The 15,226-nt window shown below is 43.0% G+C and overlaps 1 protein-coding gene and 1 long non-coding RNA gene across 2 annotated transcripts in view; one reads left to right on the top strand and one right to left on the bottom strand.

Annotated features, from left to right (window-relative positions):
* ERICH2 (glutamate rich 2) overlaps positions 1-3,901 on the bottom strand; it is a 28,041-nt gene extending 24,140 nt beyond the window's left edge. The window contains exon 1 of the mRNA XM_025405351.1: positions 3,396-3,901. Within this exon, the coding sequence (XP_025261136.1) occupies positions 3,396-3,901 (506 nt within the window). The remainder of the gene's footprint in view (positions 1-3,395) is intronic.
* The window catches only part of LOC112636587, a 76,529-nt gene continuing 65,119 nt past the window's right edge, over positions 3,817-15,226 (top strand). Inside the window, exon 1 of the long non-coding RNA XR_003122199.1 lies at positions 3,817-3,881. This is a non-coding gene — a long non-coding RNA (uncharacterized LOC112636587). The remainder of the gene's footprint in view (positions 3,882-15,226) is intronic.

Below are 15,226 nucleotides of genomic sequence, written 5' to 3'. Positions count from 1 at the left end.
AAAAAAAAAAAAAAAAAAAAGGGTTGGGGCTCTCGAGTGAAAGAGACTAGATTCACATCCCAGTTCCAGTCACTTCCCAGGTGAGCCTGGACAAGTCATTTAACTTCTTTAAGCTTCCATTCTTCCATCTGAAAAATGGGGATCACCATCGTGCCACCTTTGGTGGATTATTACAAGGATTAAATGGAATAATCTGGGTAAAGTGTTCAGCAGAGTCTGGCATATAGGAAGGACACTGTTGAAACAATTCAATGTTCTATTTAAAAGAAAAGTTTGGAAAGATGTCCTATGGGGATGATTAAAATTGCTTACGGAAGCAAAAATCGGCCTTTACTGCGATTGAGACAAGCAGATTATCTCTGAGGGCTTTTAATTAATTTCAAAAACTACCTAAACCCTGTAAGTACTGACAGTTGTTTAGAAAGATCAGTAACTCCAGGGAAAAAGCAGACTAATTTAGAACACATATAAAGCTGATATCTTTTAACAGTCCTTGTGGCAATGGGAACAGCACAGTTTATGATAGTTCCAAATTTTCACGCACTATTCAATGTCTATTTAAAACAGGTATTTGGGTCAGATGTCGTGGCTCACACCTCTAATCCCAACACTTTGGGAGGTCGAGGCCGGAGGATAGCTTGAAGATAGGAGGTCGACAACAGCCTGGGCAACATAGCAAAACTATGCCTGTATAAAACATTAATTAGCCAGGCATGGTGGTGTGTGCCTGTAGTCCCAGCTACTCAAGAGGCTGAGGTCGGGGGATGGCTTGAGCCCAGGAGCTTGAGGTTACAGTGAGCTATGACTGTGCCACTGTCCTCCAGCCTGGGCAAGAGAGTGGGACTCTGTCTCTAAAAAAAAAAGACAATAAATAATACAATACTAGACATTTGATGAGCACCTACTACATGTCAGATATAACTGTGCTAAGCTCTGGGGACACAAAGATGAAGATACTCTGAGAAGTTCCGAATCTTATAGTTGAAGTGGGTACTAACTTCTTATATGTATGTGACAGAGTAAGCTTCAAAATACTGTAACAAATGCTTCCCTCTAAGGGACTACAGTGTAATTTCCCATACTATCCAAACTGAGGAATAGTGATTACCAGGATCAATCAAATTCTTTCTTTTGGGCTCATGGACTGGAGATACCTAAGGAGAGTCAGCAGGCAGTGGAGGCAGAACTGGAAGAACAGAGGTGAAATTGCCTTTGCAAAGACTGTAACAGTGATAAAATTATGACAGTGACAGAGATCTGACCTGACTCCATCTTGCTTGTAACCTCCTAGCTGCCCTTGTTCATTCCCAGGCATAGGCCAAACTAACTTTGGGAAGAAATCAGTTTATAGTTAACACTGAAACAAAGATGATAACCACTCTTTCCCAAAGCAAACCCTCTTCTTGCCTGGGGACCAGACTGCCTTTGTAGGATTAACAGATTAGCCACAAGATTTAGAAATTGTAGTTTAGGAGTCATACAACCAGAGGCCACAAGATTCTGAACCTCCCCAATTGGTATTATTTGGACTCCACACTCCACAGACTTCAGGAAAAACAAAACAAAACAAAAAACAAAAAAACAAAAACAGCTTTTATAAAATGAACTACCAACATTTAAAATTCAGATTTCAAAAAATTTTTATTTTAGATTTATCTTGTAATATTGGAAGACATTACATGTTTTTTCTTCATCCCACTTATGCAAGTATTTTACTGTTTTGTGCTACTGGTTTTTCTAAGCTACCTTGTAGTCTAATAGGCAAAGACAGAATGAATAGCTAGCTAGCTACACACTCAGGCCCTGCAACTCTGGTAAGAAGGAGAGACAGAGCTGATTAAGCACTATCTTCTATCCTCAGGGAGCTTGGTGGGGGAACATTACATGATGCAGGAACAATATTTCATGGCATAGCTTCAAATGTGTATACCAATGGTGTCAAGGATCATCCATCACTTACATTCATTCTTTAAAGTGACTAAATATAAATTTTATATATTTCCTTTACAGTGTAATATAGTGCTAGGATTCCAGACTCTGGAGTCAGGTTGTCTATGTTTAAATCCCAGCAAATTGTGTGACCTTGAGCAAATTCCTTAACCTCTCTGTGATTCAGTTCCTCAACTATAAAGTGTGGATAAAAATACCACCTATTCATAGAGTCAAATTGCAAGGATTAAAATAATTAGCTACTAATAAATAATAATAGTAGCACTCATCTCCTGCTACAACTACAATTACTATAACTCCTCCTATACTATTGTTAATATTTACAGCCGAGGGAGGCCAGTCCTGAAGGTGAACTGTCACAAATGAAGCCAGTTCTAAATGCTGAAACTGGATGGGGCAAAGAGGGGAGAAAACAGTGAGGATGTGGCTCAACCGGTCAGCGTAAGTGGAAAGCTCTGGAATTCTGGAGTGGGTGCAGTGAAATACCTACAGAGATGCTGGAATTCAGCTCTGGAAAACTCTTAACACTTCAAGAGAAATGCTGTTGCTATTGTTGTTTTCCAGAGATTACAAAAACCAAAACAATTTCAATTCACAAAAACAAATAAAAATTAAAAAATAACAAGTTGGATTTGGGGATCATTGCATTTGATTTTTAGAAAAATGAAACCTATTAAAAGACATTTCCAGTGTCCTTTTCAGATTTTTAAAAAGCGACTTCCTGGGGTTCTCCTGGGGCAAAAATAGATTCAGCCAAGACACCTATGCCAAACAATAAATTGATCATTATACCATGTGTTACTTTAAATACTACAAGGGCTCAGTGTAGAGTAGTTTGAGTAGTCAAAAGACAACAATATCAACACTTTGGAAGTTTCAAGTCAACTTCATCATCGCATAAGATGAGAACAAGGCCCGGGAATATAAATGATTTGTCCAAATTACATCGAAATTTGTATGGCTAGCAAGTTACATCTAGCTAGTAGTGATGTCTTCACTAATTTTCCAAAAATAAGTAAAATAATTCCCGGCAAGGGCAAGGACTGACGGAGGGGGCGGGAAGCCCTGGGATGAGCTGGGCCATCCTCGTTATTTGCCGGGAAGGAGTTGGTGCGTGTGAACCGGCAGGTCAAAGCATGGTGGTGTAGACAAGCCTGTCAGAATCGCCCAGTTATCTCCACACCCGCGTAGACCCGAACAGCTATTCCTCACCTCTTCCGACCACGGCAGGAGGAGGGTGCCGCGAGCCAGGCGCACCCCAGCCGCACGCATCCTCCCTTCCCGGCGGCGCCTGGCAGCCGCGGGGCCCAGAGCTCGAACCAGAAGCGGTAGAGCAGTCCGCAGGCTCGGGCGCCGGGTCTGGGGGTGGTCTGCTGTGGGGGCTGGGTCAGGCTGCACACGGGGCTGGGGAGAGGGAGACCGGTCTTTGCCTCGGAGTGTCTTACCAGCTGGCGGCTTTCTCCAGCCGACCATCCGAAGGGCAGACACCGAGAGCCAGCCCGGCTAGCTGCTCGCGCTGGGCTCTGGGCTCCGAGTCTGGGACGCCGCGTCGCCGTGGAGACTGCACGGCGTGTGGAGGAAGCTCGGGCAGCAGCCGAGGGTGGGGGCTGGGGGGATGGGGCGACGGCGGGGGAGGGGGCGGGGGCGGGGGCGGAGGCGGGGGCAGCCCCGGGAGCCACGGAAAGGCTGGGTGGAGGCGGGCCCAGGCCGGAGGGCGGTGGAGGGCGCGGGACGGAGCGGGCGGGGCGAGGAGGGCCCGGGGCGGGGCTGGGAGGCGGGTCCGGGGGGGCGGGGCGGGGCGGGCGGCCGGGCTGAGGGACAGCCCTGCGGTCGTGGGTGTCCCGCGGCGCCGGAAACTGGGCGCACACACCCTCGGATTGACGTGCGCACGCGCACCGGTTACCTTCAGGCGCGCCGAAGAAGGAAAGAGGGTTGGAATGTCGGTGTTCATACCTGATTCTAAGCGAGGGAGAGGGAAGGGGGCGGGGTGGCCTCAGAGTTTTAAAGTTGGGGAGTAAAAAGAAGTCTCGAGTTGGGAGAGATGGGTGTCCCTGGTTGTGGATGAACAAGTGTCCCCTGCAGGACTTAGTCCCCCAACCTGAGGTCGCCCCAGGAAGATTATGGGTCTCCGGGAGGAGTCCCTGGACGCCAGTTTTCCCAGAAGTCAGATTCAAGTGATTTGAACCAGAGACCCAGCTCTTCCCGCAACGAGAGCAGCCCAGGTTCCCCCTAGCGCCGGAGCTGCTGCTCTGCCACGCCAGCCAATGGGAGGTAGTGTTTAAGTAACTGCTTGGGTCACAGAAGAGGGTGGGGAGCTTTTCTGTTACAGAATTCTAAAGGTCCCTCAAGCTTGGCTTCTAGGAAGGAATTGGTTATTTTTCTCCACTTGGGATGCCGGAAGTAACTAGAATCAATTTGTTGCTAGGCAACGTGTTTTGAAGGACGCCTGTTTGTTGGACTCAAATCTGGATTCGACTTTCACATGGTAGACACATAATATCAGGTGTACTCCCTATTTAATCTCTGGAGTTGGTACCCGCTGAGGATGTGTACCTTGGTAGATGGTTGTGAAGCTAAAATGACAAAAATATGTAAAGCTCTGATATGTAGAAGATGCCTAGTAAACGGCAAATTTTGTTATTATAATAAAAATAGAACCAGCTGGACCATTTCCGGAACCAAAAGAATACAGAGACATGGCTATTTTTTAATTCTCTTAGTCATCTGTTCATTCTTTAAATCTCCTGTGAGCCCTTGATGATAGGTAGGAGGCAAAGGAAAAATGCCAGAATGGAAGTTTTTGAAAAGAACTCAGTGGAGTCATTGACAAATACATCCCTAGTTTGATAAGGACATAGCAGGCCTCTGCCTCCTCTATTACAGGAACACCCTTACTAGAAAATGTCTTGTTTGATTGAGGACTTTTCATTTAAACAAGGCAAAGGGTATGTCTTGATCAACACCTTTGAAAACATTAGTTTTGCTGAATTTGCTTAGTACTGATGAATGGGTAATGGCTGACTGGTTATTCCCATTGATCTACTACAAGGAAGTGTAAGAAAACGTCAAATTTGATTAAACTGTCTCTACCTACTCTTCTTCCCCCTAACAGAAAAGCTCAAGTTCATTTGTAGAATGCAGTGTTTTTAATGTTTACTTATTGCTCCTGAAAGGGAGCAAAAATGGATTAATGGGCCGGGCACGGTGGCTCACACTTGTAATCCCACCACTTTTGTTTTGTTTTGTTTTGAGACAGAGTCTCGCTCTGTCGCTCAGGCTGGAGTGCAGTGGTGCCATCAAGGCTCACTGCAAGCTCCGCCTCCTGGGTTTATGCCATTCTCCTGCCTCAGCCTCCCGAATAGCTGGGACAACAGGCACCCGCCACCACACCTGGCTAATTTTTTTTTATTTTTAGTGGAGACGAGGTTTCACCGTGTTAGCCAGGATGGTCTCGATCTCCTGACCTCGTGATTCGCCCAGCTTGGCCTCCCAAAGTGCTGGGATTACAGGCGTGAGCCACCGCATCCGGCAATCCCAGCATTTTGGGAGGCCAAGGTGTGCGGATCGCTTGAGCTCAGGTGTTTGAGACCAGCTTGGGCAACATGGCGAAACCCTGTCTCCACAAAAAATATAACTGGGCATGGTGGCACGGGTCGGGTGGGGTGGGGGGGTCGAAGTTGTAGTGAGCCTTGATTGCGCCACTGCATTCTAACCTGGGCAACAAAGTGAGACCCTGTGTGTATGTGTGTGTGTGTGTGTGTGTGTATATGTATATACAAGATTTATGATCTTGGAGAATAAAAGTATTTTCTCCACATCGACGAGTGGTTAGAGCGATCTGACTTCCACCTTGGGCCTCAAGGTCTTCAAGTGCCAAGTGGAAATACGTGCACTACCTGCCCCTGTAGCTCAGAACATGGAATGAGAGAAAATAAAGCCCCTGACACAGAGCCTGGCACATGACAATTCCTCAACAACTCAGATATTATTATTACTTCTACCATAATATTCTGTATATAAATAAAACTACTTTCAGGATAGCTGTAAGAATTAAAGATCATTAGGTAAAGTGCCTGGCCCAGTGCCTATTTGAACCCATGATGATTACTTTGCTTCTCTGATGAAAAAGCACTACATTTCATCTTTATTTGTATAACCTGAGAAATAATTCACCTAACTTTTGTGCAGAAGTTATTATTGGTGCTATACTCAAAAATAAAGCACAGTTTAGCCCTGGCCTGTATATTTACACCACTGAATAAATTACCGAAAGTGTCTGTCTAGCGAGAGTTTGTTCTAACAAAGTGGAGAGGAAGAGCCAGTCTTATATAAATATTGAATCATCCCACAACTATGTTTCATTAAACTCTCTGATTTTTTTTTTTAAACAGAGTGTTGCTCTGTAGCCCGGGCTGGAAAGCTGGAGTGCAGTGGCTTTATCTCAGCTCACTGCAACCTCTGTATCCCTCAGCCTCCTGAGTAGCTAGGACTACAGGCACAGGCCACTGCCCCCGGCTAATTTTTTCTTCTTCTTTTTTTTTTTTTTTTTTTTTTTTTGAGACGGAGTCTCGCTCTGCCGCCCAGGCTGGAGTGCAGTGGCCGAATCTCAGCTCACTGCAAGCTCCGCCTCCCGGGTTTACGCTATTCTCCTGCCTCAGCCTCCCGAGTAGCTGGGACTGCAGGCGCCAGCCACCTCGCCCGGCTGGTTTTTTGTATTTTTTAGTAGAGACGGGGTTTCACCGTGTTAGCCAGGATGGTCTCGATCTCCTGACCTCGTGATCCGCCCGTCTCGGCCTCCCAAAGTGCTGGGATTACAGGCTTGAGCCACCGCGCCCGGCCTTCTTCTTTTTTTATAGAGACAAGGTCTCACTGTGTTGTGTAGTCTGGTCTCAAACTCCTGGGTGCAAGCAGTTCACCCACTTTGGCCTCCCAAGGTGCTGGGATTACCTGGCGTGAGCTACCATGCCTGGCTAACTCCCTGATTTTTAATGGACTCATTTTTATTACAAATCTGAATGTTAGCAGTGCCTTATGTTAAAAATGCTTAAATCAGTTTTAGTGTTTTTCTGATTATAAAACGAATATAGAGAAACACAAAAGAAAAAATTAAGGCCGGGCGCGGTGGCTCAAGCCTGTAATCCCAGCACTTTGGGAGGCCGAGACGGGCGGATCACGAGGTCAGGAGATCGAGACCATCCTGGCTAACACGGTGAAACCCCGTCTCTACTAAAAAATACAAAAAACTAGCCGGGTGCGGTGGCGGGCGCCTGCAGTCCCAGCTACTCGGGAGGCTGAGGCAGGAGAATGGCTTGAACCCGGGAGGCGGAGCTTGCAGTGAGCCGAGATCCGGCCATTGCACTCCAGCCTGGGCGGCAGAGCGAGACTCCGTCTCAAAAAAAAAAAAAAAAAAGGAAAAATTAAAACCATCCAGAATTTTACCACTGAGTAATAACCTCAATCAATAATTGTATTTTTCCTTCTATCCTCTTTGTGCGTATATATGTGTGTGTGTGTGTATATATATATATATACTTTATAAAATTTGCATTAGATGTGTACACAGTGCTAGCATCCTTTTTTGCTTAACTTTCCCTCTTAAACATTTCCCAAATGTATTTAAGTCTCAAAACATTTTTAATGGCTGTATAATATTTATCCATAATTTATTCAAACAGTCCCCAATTTGAAAATTTTCAACTTTTCTTATGTAACTCATTGTTTCAAAAATATTTGTTGAGTACTTAGTATATACCAGGCACTATGCCAGACATAAGATTTAATTGGTGAACAGTAACTGTAAAAATACGGTTTTGATGAACAAGTTTGCAAACAAATCTTTGGTGGCATCTTTCATTTTTAGACTCAATTCCTAGGACTATGAAAACACAACTTCAAAAGGCATTCTTCGAGCTTCAAAGGCAAATTTAAGAAACCAAATTTCTGAACTGTAAAATATTAACTTTCTGGAAAACTACCAACAACGGAATTAATATTTATTTCGTGCAAAGTGTGAATTTACCCAGAAGATGCTTTCTTGTTAGTTACTGTGAAATACCCAGGGTATTTGAAGTGTATTGACTTTGGCTTTTACCTCTAATTCTTTCCAGGATTTGCTGGTTTTCTCAACAGTGTGAGATTGTTTGAAGTCTATGCAAATTGCCCTACTTCCTTCTCTCACAGTTAAAATGTTAACTATTTTATTTCCAGCTTTCCTCTTGTAAGCATATGGCTTTGCTGCATTTCTTTCATTTACCTTTTCATGTGAAACATTTTGTATTTTCACATTTATTAATCTGAAGGCAGATTTTTTCTTCTAAACACAAATTATAATACATATATTCCTATGACACATGGACTTAACATATCCTGTAGTTAATATTTGTCAAGAAACATCATGTAAATTAACCAATGCATTTAGGGAATTTAATAATAGATATTTATTTATTAAAAGCAACAATCTTTCCTGCAACACACCCCCCCACACACACACACAAAACACACACATACCCTACTATTCTTTGACAATTAAACGTTCATATATTAGGTCAAACCATATGAAATTACCATTTGTGAATAAAAAATGGTCAAATAATGGCAACTTCATATGGCTTTATTTATATTAATATTTTATTAAGAAGTTCATATTTTTTCAACTTTCTTCAAGTATTGAACTTCCTGATTATCATACTAAGGATATCCTTTATTATTGCATGAGATTGTGTTTGTTTTGACTTTCATAAATATTGGAATCTAGTCAGGAGGGTGCCATAAAATGTTTGTTTATTATTTCAAAGACAGTAGAGGGAGCCTGGAGCCAAAATATTGTTATTGTAGGCTTCGTGGAAATGATTATTATCTTCCAATTCTTGATGTGTGGATAAATGTAAATACTAGCATATATGTGAAATAGCAATTTTTAAATATTTATTTTTAAAAAGGTTGATTGGGTTGGGCACTGTGGCTGACGCCTGTAATCCCAGCACTTTGGGAGGCCAAGGCAGGTGGATCACTTGAGGCCAGGAGTTCAAGACCAGCCTGGGCAATATGGTGAAACCCCATCTCTATTAAAAATACAAAAATTAGCTGGGCATGGTGGGCCACTCCTGTAATTCCAGCTACTCAGAAACCTGAGGCAGGATAACCGTTTGAGCCTGGAGGTGGAGGCTCCGGTGAGCTGAGATTATGTCACTACTGTACTCTGTCCTAGGCGACAGAGCGAGACTGTGTCTCAAAAAAAAAAAAAAAAAAAAAGTTGGCTGTGCTTAAAGCTTAAATAATGACTTTCATAAGATGTGAAAGAGAAGGTTGGCAGCTGAACCTCAACTGGGCTCACACTGGGGTCAATCAGAATTTCATTGTTCTCTCTCTTCTCTGAGTATTGCTAGAGACAGCACACTGCCACACGAACACATCTGTGCTCTACAATTTCCCCCTTTTCAACCCGTAGTGTTGATCGTCCTTTCATTTCCATGGGCATTAATATCATGATTTTTTATTTCAACAGAACTTCAAAATATGTTACCATTCCCAATTTTGTATCTTAAAGAGTCATTGTAGTTTAGTTGATGGCTTCCTGCAGACATGTAGGGAGGCACTTGAATCCTGCCACCAACTCATATCCTTCTAGGAAAGTGTTTAATAACTTTCCAATCCTTTCACGGACTGGGAATTGTTACCCTTAGTTAAAGATGTCTCTTGCTGAACTCTCCTCAATCATCCTTGCCCTCAGCCTAATATTTTGTTGAGTACCCGCTGACCCTGGTGTTACAAAGGGGATCTTAAGGTAATAACTGGTGATGTTATCACCATTCTTTACTGTAAATAGTCTAGGGAGGGTTCCAAGTCCCTGAGGTAACAGGAATCCCTAAATCTAGAGATAAGATGGAGAAGAATCTCTCTATTGTAAAACCCAAAAGGAATCCGTAGGTAGAATCAATCAGCTACAGCAGGGTTTCCTAAACTGGTGATAAGTGAAAATTCTGGTATGTTATTAACATGCGAGAAAAAAGCATGCCCCCTGGGGGAAATTTGTTTGTTTGTTAAACTGTTAAACAGAGTTTTTTGTTTAATGTAGAATGTCTCAGAGGCTTTAATATGCTAATATACTTTGTCAGTTTCTCAGAGGGAGATTTTTTTTTTTTTTAATGTAGCCTTTCTCAAATTTATTTGACCAGGGAATTTGGCTTTTTTTCTTAGTGCTGTTTGGGAACTCTTGAAGTACTAGATACTTCCTCTGACTGTGACTTGAAGATAGCTGTGAGAAAAAGGCCCTGCCCCACCCCCACTCAATTGAGAATCAACTAACCTAAAAGCAAATAAACCTGGGGATTGTACCCAGTTATATAGTGACATGAAAGGTGAAATAGTTAAAACTAAACACAAGTTGAAGGACTTTTCATAAAAGCTGGGGAAAGCAAATGTTGGAAAAACATTCCACTGGGGTGTTTCCCCTCAATTAATAAACTTAAGTCAGTCTCAAAACAAAATGAAACAGAAAACAAAGCACATGGTCCTCAAAAGTGCCCTTTTTTGCCCTGTCCTCAGCACCAAGAGTCTCTACATGTGGGCATCCATATTCTAATTTTCATCATTGCTCAGCATGCCCTTGCTGGCTTCGCACCGCACTGCTGAAACTGCTCTGGCAAATAGTGTCAGATTCAGAGCGGTATGTGAGAGGGGACCTTCTGCTTCTTGCCTTAGGAGATGTTTCTACTGCATTTGACATAATTACTTCTCATCCCCCCCCCGCTTTTTTTTTGAGACGGAGTCTTGCTCGGTCGCCCAGTCTGGAGTGCAGTGACGCGATGTCGGTTTACTGCAAGCTCCGCCTCCCGGGTTTACGCCATTGTCCTGCCTCAGCCTGCCGAGTAGCTGGGACTACAGGCGCCCACCACCACGTCAGGCTAATTTTTTGTATTTTTAGTAGAGACAGGGTTTCACCGTGTTAGGCAGGATGGTCTCGATCTCCTGACCTCGTGATCCGCCAGCCTCCGCCTCCCAAAGTGCTGGGATTGATTACAGGCGTGAGCCACTGCACCCCGCCTTTTCTTGTTTTGAGATGGTGAGGTAGGAGGCAGGACTAGACACGAGACACGGGGTTTGGACACTGGACCAGATTGAGAACTAGCTAAAACAGGGCGAGGACAAAAGCAGCTTTCAATCAGATATGCCCACTGTGTGCCATGTCAATTTACTATTGCCATGGCAACACTTGGTAGTTACCACCCCTTTCCATGGAAATGACCCAATGGTTACTACCCCTTCCCTAGAAATTTCTGCATAAACCATCCCTTAATCTGCATGCAAGTAAAAATGAGTATAACTATGACTGCAAAATGCCCTGAGTTGCTACCCTCTGCCTAATGGGTAGCCCTGCTTTGCAGGAGCAGTCACAGAGCTGTAACACTGCCTCTTCAACAAAGCTGTTTTCTTCTACCCTTGGCTTGCCCTTAAATTCTTTCCTGGGCAAAACCAAGAACCCAGTGAGCTAAGGTCCACTTTAGGACTCACTTAGGCTGCATCAGCAGGGTCTTGCTGTGTGGCCCAGGCTGGAGTGCAGTGGCACCATCACAGCTCACTGCAGTTTCGACCTCCCAGGCTTAAGCTATCCTCCCGCCTCAGCTACCGGAATAGCTGGGACTACAGTGTTTGCCACCATGCCTGGATAATTTTTTTATTTGTATTTTTGCAGAGATGAGGCCTTCCTGTGTTGCCCCAGCTAGTCTTGAACTCCTAGGCTCAAATGATCCTCCTACCTTGGCCTCCCAAAGTGTTGGGATTACAGGCATGAGCCACCATGCCTGGCCTTTCTTGTTTCTTTTTGAAACACTTTTGTCTTTCATGAACCTCATTCTCCCAGTTCTCCTCTTCATGAACTTCTTTGTGTGTTTTCTGCCTGTGCTCACACTGTTAAAACCTTGCTGTGCACTAAGATCCCTTCCCACCCGTCGACATGGTCTCCCTGATGATCTCATTTACACTAACAGTTTTATCGACCACCTTTATGCTTACTGGCCCTAAACTGAGCTTCAGGTCATATATTATCTAACTACTTGCTGGACAAATATACTTAAATATCCCATAGACATCTCAAACTCTATTTATCCAGAGCTGAGCTTGTAAGTTTTCCCTCTGCCCCAGTTGTCACTGTGTGACCACAACCTTCATGTCATTAAATCCAAAAGTACCTTTTTATCTCATCTTATTTGACCTTTCAGCTATATTTGACACATTGCATTCCTTTATTCTGTGAACACTTTGCTTTGTTTCTGTGGGTCTATATCTTGCTTCTGTGACATTATACCTTTCTGATTTTCTTCCTGGTTCTGACTACCTTTTTTTGTGTGTGTATGTCAATTTACATTTCTCTACTGAATATTTAAATATTGGAGTTTCTCAAGACTCCTCAGCTACTGCATCAGTGGTCTATCACTACATAACAAACAACTTTGAAACTTAGTGGCTAAATGTAATCCCAGCACTTTGGGAGGCCAAGGCAGGCAAATCACATGAGGTCAGGAGTTCGAGAACAGCCTGGCCAACATGGTGAAATGCTGTCTCTACTAAAAAATACAAAAATTAGCCGGGTGTGGTGGTATGCACCTGTAATCCCAGCTACTCGGGAGGCTGAGACAGAATTGTTTAGAATCCAGGAGGTGGAGATTGCAGTGAGCCAAGATCGTGCCACTGCACTCCAGCCTGGGTGACAGAGCAAGACTCTGTCTAAAAACAAAAAAGAAAACAAATAAACTTACAGTCTATAAAGTGGCAAATATTTTATTTGATCATGATTCTATGGGGTAGCAAGTTGAGGTTGGCTTGGCTGAGGGCTTCTGCTGCCCCTATCTGTGGTCACTCATGACCTTGTCTGGTGGCTGACTGGGGCCTCATAATCTACGACTTTAGTCTCATGTATGGGTGTTGGTGGTGGCTGTTGGCCGAGCCTGTGTCTCATTGTCGTTTACCTTCTCACAGGGTTAATCTAGGTTTCTTAACGTGGTGGTCTCAAGGGCAAGAGCAGAAGCTGCCAGTTCTCTTGACTTCTAGGCTCAGATTCCCACTCATCACTTTCACCATATTCTATTGGTCAGAATAAGACACAAGGCCAGTTCAGACTCCAAGGGTGGAGAAATAAACTCCACCTTTTAGTGGGAGACAAAATCACATTGCAGAGTCATGCAAATTTGGCAAGAGGCATATGTGGCTATTTTTTTTTTTTAACAGTATACTACAACCCATTCCTCTTCTTATTCATAATCATTTTCTAAGAGATTTCATCCATTCAGCTTGTCTCATTGTCCATCAATAACTCCCTAATACATGTCTTCTTCTCAGACCTCACCTCTGAATTCATACAGCATGAGCCTTCTTGACTTCTTCATTTGGATGTATCAATGATACAAGCTCAGTAGCTCTAAAACTATATTAATGATTTTCTCCCAGAAATCTTGTCCTCTTTCAGTCCCTATCTTAGTGACTATAACCACTGGCGAGTAAGGAGGCTGGGCAAACATCTTTTTTTTTTTTTTTTTTTCTTTCCCCATGTCCAATTCATAACCCAGTCATGTCAATTTTATATTTTGAATAACTCTCCACACCACGCACTTTTCTCCATTTCCACTTCTACCACTTTAGGCCAAGCGACCAGTACCCTCTACTTGGATTACTGCAACTGTCTCCTAATATCACTTCATTCATTCTTATCCCCACTATCAAATCCATTCTCCATTCAAGAGCCAGAGTAGTCATTTAAAATGCAATTTGAAAACTTTTTGTTCAAAGTGACAAACTAAGCAGCTACGTGTATCATCTCTTCCTCCCAATACATTTATTAAAATAATATAAAATTTTGAAAAGCCTACATCCATAACAAAGAGAATTGAGGCAGGGCTGACTGTCGTTAAGTTCAACGTTTTTGGAGGGAAGAAAGCAATGGAGAAATAGTGACTGATGAATCAAGATAGAGGCAGTCTAAGCCTCTATGTTGCATGGAAAATAGATCCAAAAAGAGATTCTTCTGGAAAAGGCTAGAGATTTTGGACTAGACGGCTGCAGGTATGAAAGGCGGACATGTGACATGGAACAGAAAAAAGAGAGGGTTAAGTGATGGCCTACAATGAACACCATCCTCCTCATTCATTCTAGGACAGAACAGTTGGTAGTCAAGTATTCCCTAACTTACCTTAGGCCAAAAAAGGAGGAGGAGGAGAAGGTGTACCTCCAAAAATATTAAATGAACCCTCTTCTTTTTTAAAAGATCTTCTGTCCCTCCTGTCATTCCCGAGCCATTACTGATCTGCTTTCTACCACTATAGATCTCTGTATTTTTCTACCATTTTATGTCAATGGAATTATACAGTATATACTTTTTTATCTAGCTTCTTTAACTCAGCATCATAATTTTAGATTTAATCATGTTGTAAAATCAGTAGTTCATTCCTTTTTATTGCCAAGTACTATTCCATTGCATGGGTATGCCACTATTTGTTCACTTGTCGATGGACATTTGCGTTGTTTTCAGTTTCTGGCTGTTACAAATTGAGCTGTTATGAACATTCACGTATAAGACTTTAGGCTGGGTTCAGTGGCTCATGCCTGTAATCCCAATGCTTTGGGAGGCTAAAGCAGGAGGATCACTTGAGGTCAGGTGTTTGAGATCAGCCTCGGTAACATAGTGAGACTCTGTCTCTACAAAAAATACAAAAATAAAAAAAAATTAACTGGTTGTGGTGGCATGTACCTGTAGTCCTAGTTACTCAAGAGGCTGAGGTGGGAGGATCACTTGAGCCCAGGAGTTTGAGACCAGCCTGGGCAACAGAGTGAGACCCTGTCTAAAATAAAATAAAATAAATAAAATAAAATAAAATAAAACAGATAAAATAAAAGTCTTTCTGTGGACATATACTTTCATTTTCTTGGGTAAACACACAGGAGTGAAATGGCTGGGTAATTTGGTGTATGTATGTTTCACTTTTTAAGACACTGGCAATGTGATTGTATGTTTTATGTTCTTAACAGCAGCATATGAAAGTTCCAGTTCCTCTACTTCCTCACCTAGTCCAGGTATAGGCAGACTTTTTTTTTTTTTTTTTTTTTTTTTTGGGATGGAGTTTCGCTCTTGTTGCCCAGGCTGGAGTACAATGGCGCGATCTCGGCTCACCGCAACCTCCGCCTCCCAGGTTCAAGCGATTCTCCATAGGCAGTCTTTTAAATTTTAGCTATTCTATTACGTCTGTTGCATTATCTCATTGTAGTTTTTTTTTTTTTTTTTTTTTTT

Source organism: Theropithecus gelada, chromosome 12 (assembly GCF_003255815.1).
Source record: "Theropithecus gelada isolate Dixy chromosome 12, Tgel_1.0, whole genome shotgun sequence".
Classification (NCBI taxonomy): Eukaryota; Metazoa; Chordata; class Mammalia; order Primates; family Cercopithecidae; genus Theropithecus; species Theropithecus gelada.
Note: the sequence above shows the minus strand (reverse complement) of the source record. Positions and strands in the feature narration are given on the sequence as shown.